The sequence below is a fragment of the Sinohyriopsis cumingii genome, chromosome 6 (genome assembly GCF_028554795.1).
Source record: "Sinohyriopsis cumingii isolate HCF-2022 chromosome 6, ASM2855479v2, whole genome shotgun sequence".
Taxonomy (NCBI): Eukaryota; Metazoa; Mollusca; class Bivalvia; order Unionida; family Unionidae; genus Sinohyriopsis; species Sinohyriopsis cumingii.
This window is the reverse complement of record NC_142966.1, coordinates 109,029,959-109,042,440: the sequence shown is the minus strand read 5'-3', so window position 1 is coordinate 109,042,440 and position 12,482 is coordinate 109,029,959. Positions and strand designations below refer to the sequence as shown.

Here is a 12,482-nt window from a genome sequence, read left to right as displayed (position 1 = left end):
TTGATATTAAGTGGGACAAATTAAGGGTAAACTTCTAATCAGGGTATCTTAAACCTTTTTAGTGAAAATAGTCGGATATGTGGCAGAGGCATTTTGAATTCGTTCATGAAAATGAACCCGTTCTATGATGAAATATTATCTCTCTTTTGAATATGTTCCATGATTTCATTAATGTTAAATATAAGCCCTACTACCTCCTGAATCCAGCCATCTCTTTTTTTTCTGTTTATCCAGTATGTATGTATGTATGTATGTATGTATGTATGTATGTATGTATGTATGTGGGGGTGTGTGTATACAAATCATGGCAAATAACAGTCCTTTCAAGTGCACTGGATTCAGCAAGGGATCATGTTTGTCGGGGATTGATTAAGAAAAATGTAATAAACTGACTACGGCCAGTGCAAAACTAGGATCTAACTAGCCAAAGCGCTTTTGACTCTAAAGAGTCTTTTTCAAAGGCAAATATGGTTATGGGCTATTGGGTGACTAATAAGCAAAGTTAGAGAATTACTGAAAAGAAAACGTGTCGGCTGCAAAAAGATAATTTTATTTGTGAATGGCAGTTATTTTCTAGTCTTGGTTTCAATGTTCTAAGGCGGCATATCCAGTAAGATTCCTTTTCTTTTTTGGTTTCAGAACTCCATTTGGGGGTTGTGAGCAATTGCTGTTAAGTGTTATATCACTGAAAGTGTGGCCACGGGAGAAGTATATATCACTGAAAGTGTGGCCACAGGAGGGGAATTACAACTGTAACAATGAAATATCCGGGATATAATTTACGCATACATAAATTTACATAAAATAACATGTCGCTGTGGCTCATCGATTTCTTGGTCAAAATAAAATATCTTCCAGCATCCACAACATGTCATAGTCATGTAAAGTTTTGCAAAGACAACAGTTTTTTGGTTTTATTTGTTTGTTTTGTATTTGCCTTTGAAAAAGACTCATTAACCCATTTGGCCCCGATCCCGTCTGTAGGCATGATGACGATGTACCCTACTTCAAAGCCCTACAGCATCAAGGCCTTTTAAGATACACCAACGTGGGTGGTATTAAAATAAAGCAGACAGATATAGCTCTAAAATGATATCAAATAATCTGGAAGTTCTAGTTGCACTACAAAATACAGAGAGAAAAAGCTCATTTTTGGACCCGTTTTTTTTTCACCCAAAATTCGCTCGAGATCGGAATGCAATTTTGTGTCCAGATTTTAGACCTTTTGGCCTCAGATCTAAGGCATACCGGTCTTAACTGCACACACACAGGTCAACCTTTGCAAAAACTAGGATAAGGTGGGCATTTGGAATAAATTGCGGTCTCCATACAAAAATGATGGGTCTATTAAGAAAAAAAAAAAAAAAAAAGAACTCCAACTTTTACCCTTCTGCTCATGCGCAAGCAAACTAACCAATGGAAATTGATGTTTCTAATGCAACTAGGCATTATTCTCATGGATAATCTGTTGAAAACCGCTGTATTACGATGTATTCAGAAATAGCACCCCAAATGTCGTTCCTACGCACATTTCAGGCAAAAATGACAAAAACCTCTGGGGCCGAATGAGTTAAGAGTCAAAAGCAGTTAGGCTAGTTAGATACTAGTTTTGCACTGGCCATAGTCAGTTTATTATACTCACACACACACACACACACATATATATATATATATATATATATATATATATATATATATATATATATATATATATATATGACAATAACTCTTGTCTATTACCTCCCCTTACCACCTACAGGTGGCGCTAGTTTATAGCTTTTGCAGTAAACTGGACATGTATAGTTCACTTGGATTCTGTGTTATATTCATCCATCTATTGAGGATTACTTTAATTTTTAACTTATTACATCTTATTCTACAGGTGGTATGCTTTATTTTTTAATTTTCAACCATATTTATGTGAAATTTCTTAATCTGCATGGACTTAGTCTCTGCGTTTCTGACCACATGGTTCTCACATCTACATTGTAATAGAATTACATATTTGTAGTTTGTATTTGTGCACGCTGTCACTTAGATTGTTAACATTGTTGACTATTAGCACTTTTCTTTCTTTATTCCTTTGTTATTTCAGAACATAGCAATGATGACAAAGTGTATGAAGTGCACAAAAAAATGAAAGGCCAGCAAGGATTTACATGATCCATGCATCACCTATGCCAAATGTACATCGTCCGCTATATGCAGCACATGTGCTGATTGGTCAGATACTACATGGTTGACAGTACTAAGGAAAAGTGTAAAGGACAAGTAGCAACGGGGGAAAATCAAAGCCTGAGAAGCCAGGCAGAATCATCTCAAACAGGCCACATGTTCCATTCTTGCCCAGATCTCCTTTATGGCTGGGTCTTGTCAGGAGAGCCTTGCAGCAAAACAATTCAATCCTTCAGTCATGGAAAGAATTGCATGAGCTAGAAGGTCCTTCACAGTCAATGGTGCATTTTCAGGGACTGTTGCAAAATCAAAACATTTTTCTTTAAAGTGCCTCTGTCCTACAAGTAGCTGACTTTTTTCCTTGGCCATTTAAATAGAAAATGTTTTCTCTGATTACTATTAAGGGCTACCATTCTATAATATTGTACAAATTCCTTCATCATTGCAGGGAGGATCTTGGTATAAAAAAATGTCCGCTCTGATTTGTTGTCCTACCTTGACTTACATTGGCTTAAGTCATTCATTCTTGTTTCGTAAGTGGAATCTTTCCTGGGTTCTGACCTTGGCTGAATTCGAACAAATTGATCCTTTAGCCTGGATCTCGCTGAAGCTCCTTTCATATGAAACCTGATAGTGTTAGCTTCAGCATGCCAAGTCAGTGAGTTACATGCTCTCTTGGTTGACCTCGCCTACCTTGTTTTGATCAGATGGCTCAGTTTTTGTTGAAATATTTTTACAAGTTACTGAGCAGAATGATTGATTGATTAGTGTTATGGTATATGAACATATAAGAATGATTGAGTGATCCGTGTTAATTGTATATGAACCAATGATGAATGATATAGTGTTAATGGCATATGAAGCCATGATGAATGATAGTGTTAATGGCATATGAACCCATGATGAATGATATAGTGTTAACGGCATATGAACCCATGGTGAATGATATAGTGTTAACTGCATATGATCCAATGATGAATAATTCTTATTATATGCATATGAAGCCATGACGAATGATATAGTTCTTATTGTATATGAACCAATGATGAATAATTCTTATTATATGCATATGAAGCACTGATGAATGATATAGTGTTAATGGCATATGAAGCCATGATGAATTATATAGTGTTAATGGCATATGAAGCCATGATGAATTATATAGTGTTAATGGCATATGAAGCCATGATGAATGATTCTTGTTGATGGTGTATGAACCCATGATGAATGAATGATTCATTGAGAAGTGTTCATGGCATATGAACACAAAGAATGACTGACTGCTGTTAATGGCACATGAACACATGAAGAATGATTGTCAGATTGATTAGTGTTGATGGAATATGAACACAAAGAATGACTGACTAGTGTTAATGGCACATGAACACATGAAGAATGATTGTCAGATTGATTAGTGTTGATGGCATATGAACACAAAAAGAATGATTAATTAGTGTTAATCACACATAATGGTTATATCATGGCAAGGTAATTAAGTACCTCAATCACAGACATGACCTGGCCTTGTCTGCACAGGATTCAGTCTTGCACCCTTTTTGAAGAGTCTGGCAAGATTACCACTGAGCCACAACATCTGCCATTGAGCAGAAATTAATCTGTGAAGATCTGGATTGAGCGGGATGAGATATTCATTGGTAATACTGTAAGGCTTGGCAACAATTCCTGTAAATATGTTGCATTTTCCATATGTTCATTTCCACTGAAATGTAGACTATTTCAAATATGTTTATGTTACTTGTAAACATTGCTGCTACCCTTCTGTTGTTGTTTTGTGGTTTAAAGTCATTTCTGAGCATAAGATGGACTATATATGACAGCCAGTATAACTGGTGGAGTAAGAACCCGGGAAACCCTGGTAAGAACCAAACTATGGGAAGCTACTGCCAGCTTTCTCACATACTATCATTGGCTGAGTCTGAGACTGAACCCATGTGGCCAGAAGAGAGATGACAATGATCTGTTAAGGCAAGTGCTTTAGATCACTCGGCCATCCAGGGCCCCTGCTACCCTTTTATGTAGTTAAGGGACTATTCCTTTAATTTCAATCATACAAAATGGTGGAACTGTTGTGTGTAAAAGCAAAATTTATATGACCATTGGGACATGGTGGTTAATCAAGAACAGACAATAATACCATTGCATCACATTTTTTTTTGTTTACATCTTCAGAGCATTTTAGGAGTTTGGCACATATTTGTAGCAACTCTATGTTTTCTAAACTTTTGTTCCTGCTATTCTAGTATTTCCATGGTCTGAGCTTTTTTGTATAAATCTAGTCTTCATAACATAATCCAACAAAATACAATTATGACCAAATAATAATGATAACCTTATATTATTAATAATCATCACCCTAATTTAAGTTGGTACAACTATATTGGTGGTTTGTACATTATTATAAAAGTCATTATTCTTGTGGGGATACCAGTTTGTATGGATTTCATGATTTTGACAAACAACATATTTAAAATGATTTTTCCGTGGACACTTAAGGATCCCCTCCCCTATTAGGAATTTAACAAAAATATAATTTTTTGCATAACCATGAAACTCGCCTTAAATAAATTTCAATAAAATATACAGACACGAGGAAAAATAGGAGAAAACTAACGACCAATACCATGGAAGAGTGATGATGGATTAAGAGGAAAAATAGAAAGTTTTTAGCAAATAAGGGGAGGGACAGAGTAATGTTTCTGAAAAGGACATTTTTTCCAACATAAGTACAATATGTTGAAATTATTTACTGTCATTGAGGAGGATAAAAAGCTTCAAATGAACTGTTGCACCATAATAACAGCTGTCCCAAGGATACAGGATCTCACATAGTGGGCCCTGAATAAAGATATTTACCTGAGAACACTTAACATGAAAATAATTTTTAAAAAAAACAAAAGACATAAAGCAATGGCCTGAGAAAAAAAGGAGGTAAACAGCCTACAAAATACACAGTGAAAGAACATAAAGACATGGGGCATTCTTTTATCCCCAACTATAATACAGTGTGAAAACCGAATGGAAATTTTATCAGAATGAAAGAACACTTATGAAAATCAAATCCCACTAAAACTAAAACAATTCACCGTACAAAATAACAGAGCTGAATCAACCCTGAAGCTTTTCTATGACGATGTTAGTCATCTGGTCCACATCATGATGTTGACATCCAAGGTTTGGGGGATAATTACTGAACTAACACTAAAATCAATAACTAACAGTAAATATATCTAAATATAGGTAATAATCACAGAACAATGTTAAGACAGTAATATATTTATCGAAAGTATTCTTACAAAAATAGGAATACAAGCAATATTTATTCTCTATAAATAATGGCAAACAACGTCCACAGAAACAAGAGAAACATGAGAAAATGAGATTGCTCACATTACTGATATTTACCCAACAGTAAAATGGAAGAGCAGCTGGCAAAGAAATCTGTGTCCAAGGGATGCTTTCTGTAAAAGATTTTCAACTTTATTGTTGACTGCACGTTATTAAAAAAAACATACCATGTTTCAAGGTTTCTACAAGTTTTATTGTTGTTGGAATCATGGCTTTAATGTCATTTTTCAGTGCATGATGGTTGCCATTTAGTGGAGGAAGAACCATCAACCCCTGGAAGCTTCTGACAAGCTTTATCACATACCTACTTTGGCTGAGCCCAAGACATGAACCCACATGGATTGAGGTGAGATTGCAATGATCTGTAACGGCTAACACCTTAGACCAATCTGTCATATATTTTCATCCATATCTGATGGCACATCAGCATCATTCATCAAATACTGAATGGCCAGGATACTTTCTGTCAAAGTAGGTAAAATTCTGTCAGCACTTTTTTGAGAAGTCTTTAAAAGTTTACCTATTTTTAGTAACAGTGGCCATATTGGATGACAGAACCGCAACATTAATTTTAAAACCCTAAATGCCAGAATGCTTGCAATCAAATGTGTTCAAATTCTTAGCAGTTTCAACAAAGTTTTTTATTTTTAGTAGCTGTTGACATGTATAATGATGGATTTACAAAATATGGATAACCTTGATCCTTGACTTGAAAGCCTTTTGCCCTGGATGCTTTAAAATTTCATCAAATCCACCTTAGTGGTTTCTGTTAAGTTAATTTTCTATTTTTAGTAATGGCAACCATGTTCATTGGTGCACTGGAATGATTTATATATTAGAAAGCCTTCATTCTTGGATGCTACCTGTCAAATTTGGTCAAATTCTGTTGACCATTATTTTTAAGATGGGATTTAAATGTTCTAATTGTTGTAATGGCATCTATATTTAAAGGCAGATTGGCATTATTTATATAAATATGAAAGCGCTTCATCCCAGGATGCTCTTTGCTAGATTTGGTCAAAATTGGTCTTGTGTTTTCGAAAAGTTTAAAATAGTAACTGCTGATGGAGACATGACACAACACTTGACAGATACATATCTGTACCATAAGCTTTTGTGCATAACAAATAACAAAAAAACAGTATAAGAAAGGAAATACAACATGAAATAAATTGTACAAATATACAGATATTATTGGAAAGACTTTGTATTGGTAATAGTCAATATGTATAATTTTAGTCTAACAAGATCTAATACAATTTCTTTACTGTTTACAAAAAATATTTCTGTGCAATTCAATAATGATATTGTGGCTTTTGAATTTTATCAGAATTTTCTTACAAACTACATGAAAGAATTGTTTTAATTCTTGCAGGACAACGTGTGTATACATACATTACCACAAAACGTTTTAAAAATGATACCTTTAGTTTAAAACATTTGAAGTATTGTGTTCTGAGGATGAATTTGTCTTAAGAAAATCATTTTTGTGTTTTCAAATGAGTCCAACATTTGGTACATGAACTGGGTAAGAGAATTATTGAAAAATAAGTTACCTTAAATCAAGTTATGCAAAACGCCTAGCCATAATCAAAGTACTGAGAGTACTAAACATTTTTTTCCTTCAAAAATGTCCAAGTCCAAAAATTATTCTTAAAAAAAAATCTAGAAAATTGCTGATTTGAAAAAAAAAATCAGATAATGTAAATATGGATACTAACATTCACCTGTCTACATTGAGATGATTTTGCTTAATGGTACTAACATGGTTTTCTCAAACACACCCCAACAAAAAAAAAAAGAACCTTAACAAAAAGCTATTTACAAATCAAAAGTCTTTTATATTATAAAAAATAAAATTACTATAATGGCCACACAATTTATTAAGGTCATCAGCATCTGAATATCAAATAAAACTACCAAATTACTGGACTACCTGAAGTTCGAGCATATTTTTGCTAACAAGATATTTTGTCCAAAATTATGTAAAGAAAATTTTTTAATATCCTGTTATGGCTTGGAAATCAAATCAGCTTATGTATGTATGACAATAATGATGCATGTAAATTTTCATGGTACTTGGTTTCAATAGTTATTATGTAAATGAGCTAACATGGATTCACAACTCACATAAAGCCATATGTACAAAAAAAAGACACATCACTCGTCTGATACATCCACAAACTGGGTTTGATAAAAACCCATTCATACCCATTGGTGTTGCCTGCTCACAAGCTATCACAGATTTTAAAATATTCAAAAGTAAAGGTCTTTGACCCTGAAATCAATGTCAGCATGCTATTGGAAATGCAACAAAATCATAATTCAGCTGTATAGTTTACAATTCATTAGCTTCATCAAACACAAAGAAATGCAAACAGTGACCTCTGACCTGAATTCAAGGTCAAGTAAGACTGAATTTCAAACTTGTTTTCCATAGCATGGACACAGTGGTGGAAAGATTTGTACTATCTTTTTTTGTCATTAACTGCATAATGCAAGAAGTGAAAACCCCCATGTCAGTATCACCATTCAGTGAAGAGGAGTACTGATAAGACTTCTTATATGTCCATTATGTTGAAGGTTAGATAAGCACCCGTTTCATTCATAACATGCAACAAATTGAAAAAATAACCCATATCATATAATCATTACTACCACCTATTCAAAAGAAGTAGCCATAGGAAGATTTTAAAGATGGCTATCAAGGCCAGTGAAAACAACATGTTGATATGACCTTCCTGGAGGTCATAGTGATAACAAGATTTTCAAGATGGCCACCACAGTGGCCATACTGGATATTCAAGCAGCACCATTTTCATTTTGAACTAACAAGACCATGGGATGAATGTGTTTGTAAAGTTTCATGGCAATCCTCCAATTAATTTAGGACAAGTAGCAATAAAAATCTCGTTCTAACAGACAGATGGACAATAGACCATCCCATGTTCTCTCCTGGTCTATGACCAACTGAGCTAAAAACACAAAAGAAATGGACCACAATAAAATTCCCCAAAGAAGAGTAATTTAGAACATATTTTAAAAAATGTCCTAAGATATCGAGGTTGGCAGCAAGACTGAGGTAAAAGGTCTTATCAAATAAGTTTCACAACAAGAAATCATCACATAAAAAAATCCCAACAGGAATATGTTTTCATCTTGACTCTAAGGTAACAGGTCTCAGTTTTTATTACAAAGTTAAAATGAGAAAGCTTATATGTTTTCAAGATAAAGTAGGACGAGGCAATATGTTCTATAATAATCCTTGTTATATAATGCTTGACCTTTATACACTGATGATGATTTATACATACAAAATGCAAGGTTGCATCCAAAGAAACATCTAAATGTATGTAAATAAAGGTATCTCACTGATTTTTAAAGACGTGTATTTAAGAACTGTAAATATATAAAAAAAAAAGGAATGAGATAAATATGAAAAATATTGGAATCTGCATGCACGGTTTGTCTTTGTGGGCTCTTTGCAATGAAATTTGTCGATTTTTTAAATTCGCCTTTAGTCGTTACTTTGTTAATAAGATCACTCTGGGGACTTTAGATAAGTGGTCACCCATTTTATTAAAACCACTCATGGGATACTGGATCAGTGGTCTTAGTAAAAATATAAAAAGGCATCATTTGCCCAAGATATTAATTTACAAGCATGATATGGGAAAATTTCTTTAGATTTACACTAATTTTTTATTTATGCCATAATCTGATGTATGGTGTAAATCAAACATGATCTGTATATTTAAAAAAAAAAAAGGAATATGATTCTTCAAACCTTAATTAACAAACAGCATTAAGTTTAGATCTGCATAATTCAGAGGCAGAATCTAAAAAACACAAGTCAATTATAACTGCAGCTTTTATTAAATTAAATAGCATACAAAGTGAGAAAAGATTAAATCCCTCAGTAGCATTTTCAACATTATTAACCTTCCATCCTTTACTTATGAATACTAAAGTCACGTTTTTAAGCTTCTGCCTGTAAAACAGGCTGGGGATATTCAGTAGTCTGCAGCTGTGTAAAGGAATTTTTTCCAGATTAAAGTTCCTGTTAAAATTGATTAAACTCAATTACTGCCCACATCAGTCATGAAATTTGCTGATGGGTGCATTTCCATGTTACAGCAGGATGAATCCACATCTAGCTCACAGGACCCATTATTTAAGGCTGATTGCTTTTGTTCAGACTTTGTGAAAACAAGTCTCATGTTAGTTTCTGATTAGCAGTTGGGCGACTTTATGTCTTACTGACACATTTTATATTGAGTCCAACTGCAAACTACACAGACCCAGATATGCTGTTGCCTAATGTGCAGACAGATCTGGGTCAATGCAGTTAGGAATAAACATCAGAAGAAACAACATGACCCTGATCTGCTGGTATATTATGTTACAGCATATCAGGGTCTATACTGTTGTAGTTGGACTGGACTGGACAGTAGTTTTTAAGTGCCAAATAATCTTTGCTAATAGTTTCTAATATAACACTGTATACATTAAAAAGTGATTCTGCTGCACAGATTTCGATTCTGTCTTATAAGCATGACATCTGACTAATGAAACCATATATCTCATAGTATATGCCTGGATTTTGTTACATATTTGTCTGATGTTCAATCTTGAGAAAAAGAACACAAATTTTACCTATTTCTGCTGATATAAATTTCACCATGCAGATTCCTGTACAGTTTAAAGGAAGTGAGTGCTGTATATGCTATATTTCCTGCATACAGTATAAGCACAATAGACTGGTCACAAGTAATTTCATTTAAATCTGTATGTGCAGTAATACAATTTAGCTATGGTAAGTGAATAAAAGGAAAATATAAGTTATATGGTGAGTATGTAAATGATATATTGTTGATAAAATACAGTACAGAATCTATCTTAAGTTGGATTCTCCATATTTTTACTTAATCAAAAGAAAGACTTGTGTATTTCATTGAATAAGCAGGGTACAACTATTTCACAGCCCAACTAATCTTGATGAGTGAAAATCAACGCTGAGCAAAATAAATTTCAATGTAGCCAAACTTTTAGTACAGAATTAAGAACAAAAATTAAAATTCTGAAACCATTTTCCTTCCATCATCGTTGTTGGTCTAGTATATCAAACGTGAAATAAGTTAAGATAACCAAGTGATTCTGTATTCACAATCCAAGTCCAGTGTTTTTGTCAATTCCATGTGTTTATCAAGATGTGTATGGCCTACTGTTCCTTTCCAAAGATGGCAACCCCTATCCCCAAGCAGCAAGTGCAACAGCAGACTGTTCCCAACAGGATATATGTGGCTGTTGTGACCCAGAAGGCAAAATAATACAATGTTGGGTGGCAGTAATTGCTAACTGTTGGGTCAGGAGACCAATGATTGTATGTCCTATAGATCCAAACATTGCCTGAAAGATAAAGAAATAACAATAAGTAAGAGAAATTTTTATTGTAAGTTACTTTTCTCTAAGAATACTTAACATGATCGCCTTAATGTTAGAACTGAATTTTTGCTAACTCTCAAATACCTCCCTCTGGGAAAGACATCAAAAATGTGTCTTTCCTGTCCATATATAAAATATGCTAAAAAAATAGCATCGATGTGAAATAACTTTTCCACTACTATAATTACCTCCCCTTTAATCACTGGGTGACTACCCCTTTACCAGCAGTTTATATATTTCAGCCTGAATAATAAATCAGTAAATCTGATTGCATTTGCAGACAAATGTGTACGGGCTTAATCATAATGTGATTGGGTAAGTTTTCTCACAAAAACTAAATTACAAGAAAAATTTCCTATTACGAGCATTAAACCACTCTGCATCCATTCGTCTGCCATTAAATTACTGGTCACCATGTTAAGCATTAAACCACTCTGCTAAAGCAGTACAAGGTAGTGACATTGAATATTATTAATAAGGAAAACTAAGTTCTTTCCAGAGGAAGCAATTTGAGGTGAATCCAGCAAAAGCTTTAAATCCTTTACCATGACATGATTGTGCTGACCCTTAAGTCTGGTGGATACTTGGGCAACTACCACTGGGCTCATCCAGATCCTCTCAAAAGTTCCAGTGAGGTCAGTGAGTAAATAATTGATTTATGGTTACCCATGGATGAAAAACAGATTGATATTTGGATATTTCTGTTGAGGTGTAGGGTCAGAGCTAATTGCCCACTGAAAAGTTGGAATTTACCACCACATGGTAGCCACTTACCAGCAGGCCTAGCACTGTTATAAAAACCTGAAAGGACACATAATTCTCAATAAACAATGACCAGAAATTTGTCTCTGTTGCACTAACTTGGACAAAGCCAGATTTATCATGCAGAAAGCACATGTCAATGCAATGCAAACAAAACCATCTTTGACATGTGCCTTATGCTTGGTGAATATTACCCAGTTAGTTGTGCTGGGAAAAAAATGTCAAAAATTGTGTCCTGTCGTTTATTTACAAACTGTATTCGATTTTCTTTTAATATTTGTGAGTTTTTGTACAACAACATTTGAAAGGAGTTTATTGTTGATATCACATGACTACTGGACCTGGGATGTCATGGGCATGTAGGTTGCAATATTTGTCAGGGGTCATACTACCAGGTGAAGTGGGCGACTAAGTTGCCTAAAAAATGACAATTTTGCCTTCTTCTGTAAGGAAAGTGAAAATGACTTTGCCTTGTTATTTTTTTTGAGGAACATTGACTGACAATACTTTTTGAGATGTCCCCCTCACCTTAGTCAGGGTACTTCATGTTGTGTTGTAGCAAAATGTATTCACCAAGCCACCAGTAACTAGGCCTCGTTCTGATATCAATTATGCCGACAAACTCATGCACACTCATAGGCATGTGTTTTGATAGCTGATTGACCATTAACCATTTCCCAAGTAAGTTAGCAACTATCACTGCCCAATTTTTGCATGCTATCCTTTGATGATAA

At 34.3% G+C, this 12,482-nt stretch overlaps 1 protein-coding gene across 1 annotated transcript in view; it reads right to left on the bottom strand.

The window, feature by feature from the left end:
- Positions 1–5,453: 5,453 nt before the first annotated feature.
- LOC149797687 (transmembrane protein 272-like) overlaps positions 5,454–12,482 on the bottom strand; it is a 33,438-nt gene continuing 26,409 nt past the window's right edge. Inside the window, exon 6 of the mRNA XM_089962609.1 lies at positions 5,454–10,950. Within this exon, the coding sequence (XP_089818735.1) occupies positions 10,763–10,950 (188 nt within the window). The 3' untranslated portion in view covers positions 5,454–10,762. The remainder of the gene's footprint in view (positions 10,951–12,482) is intronic.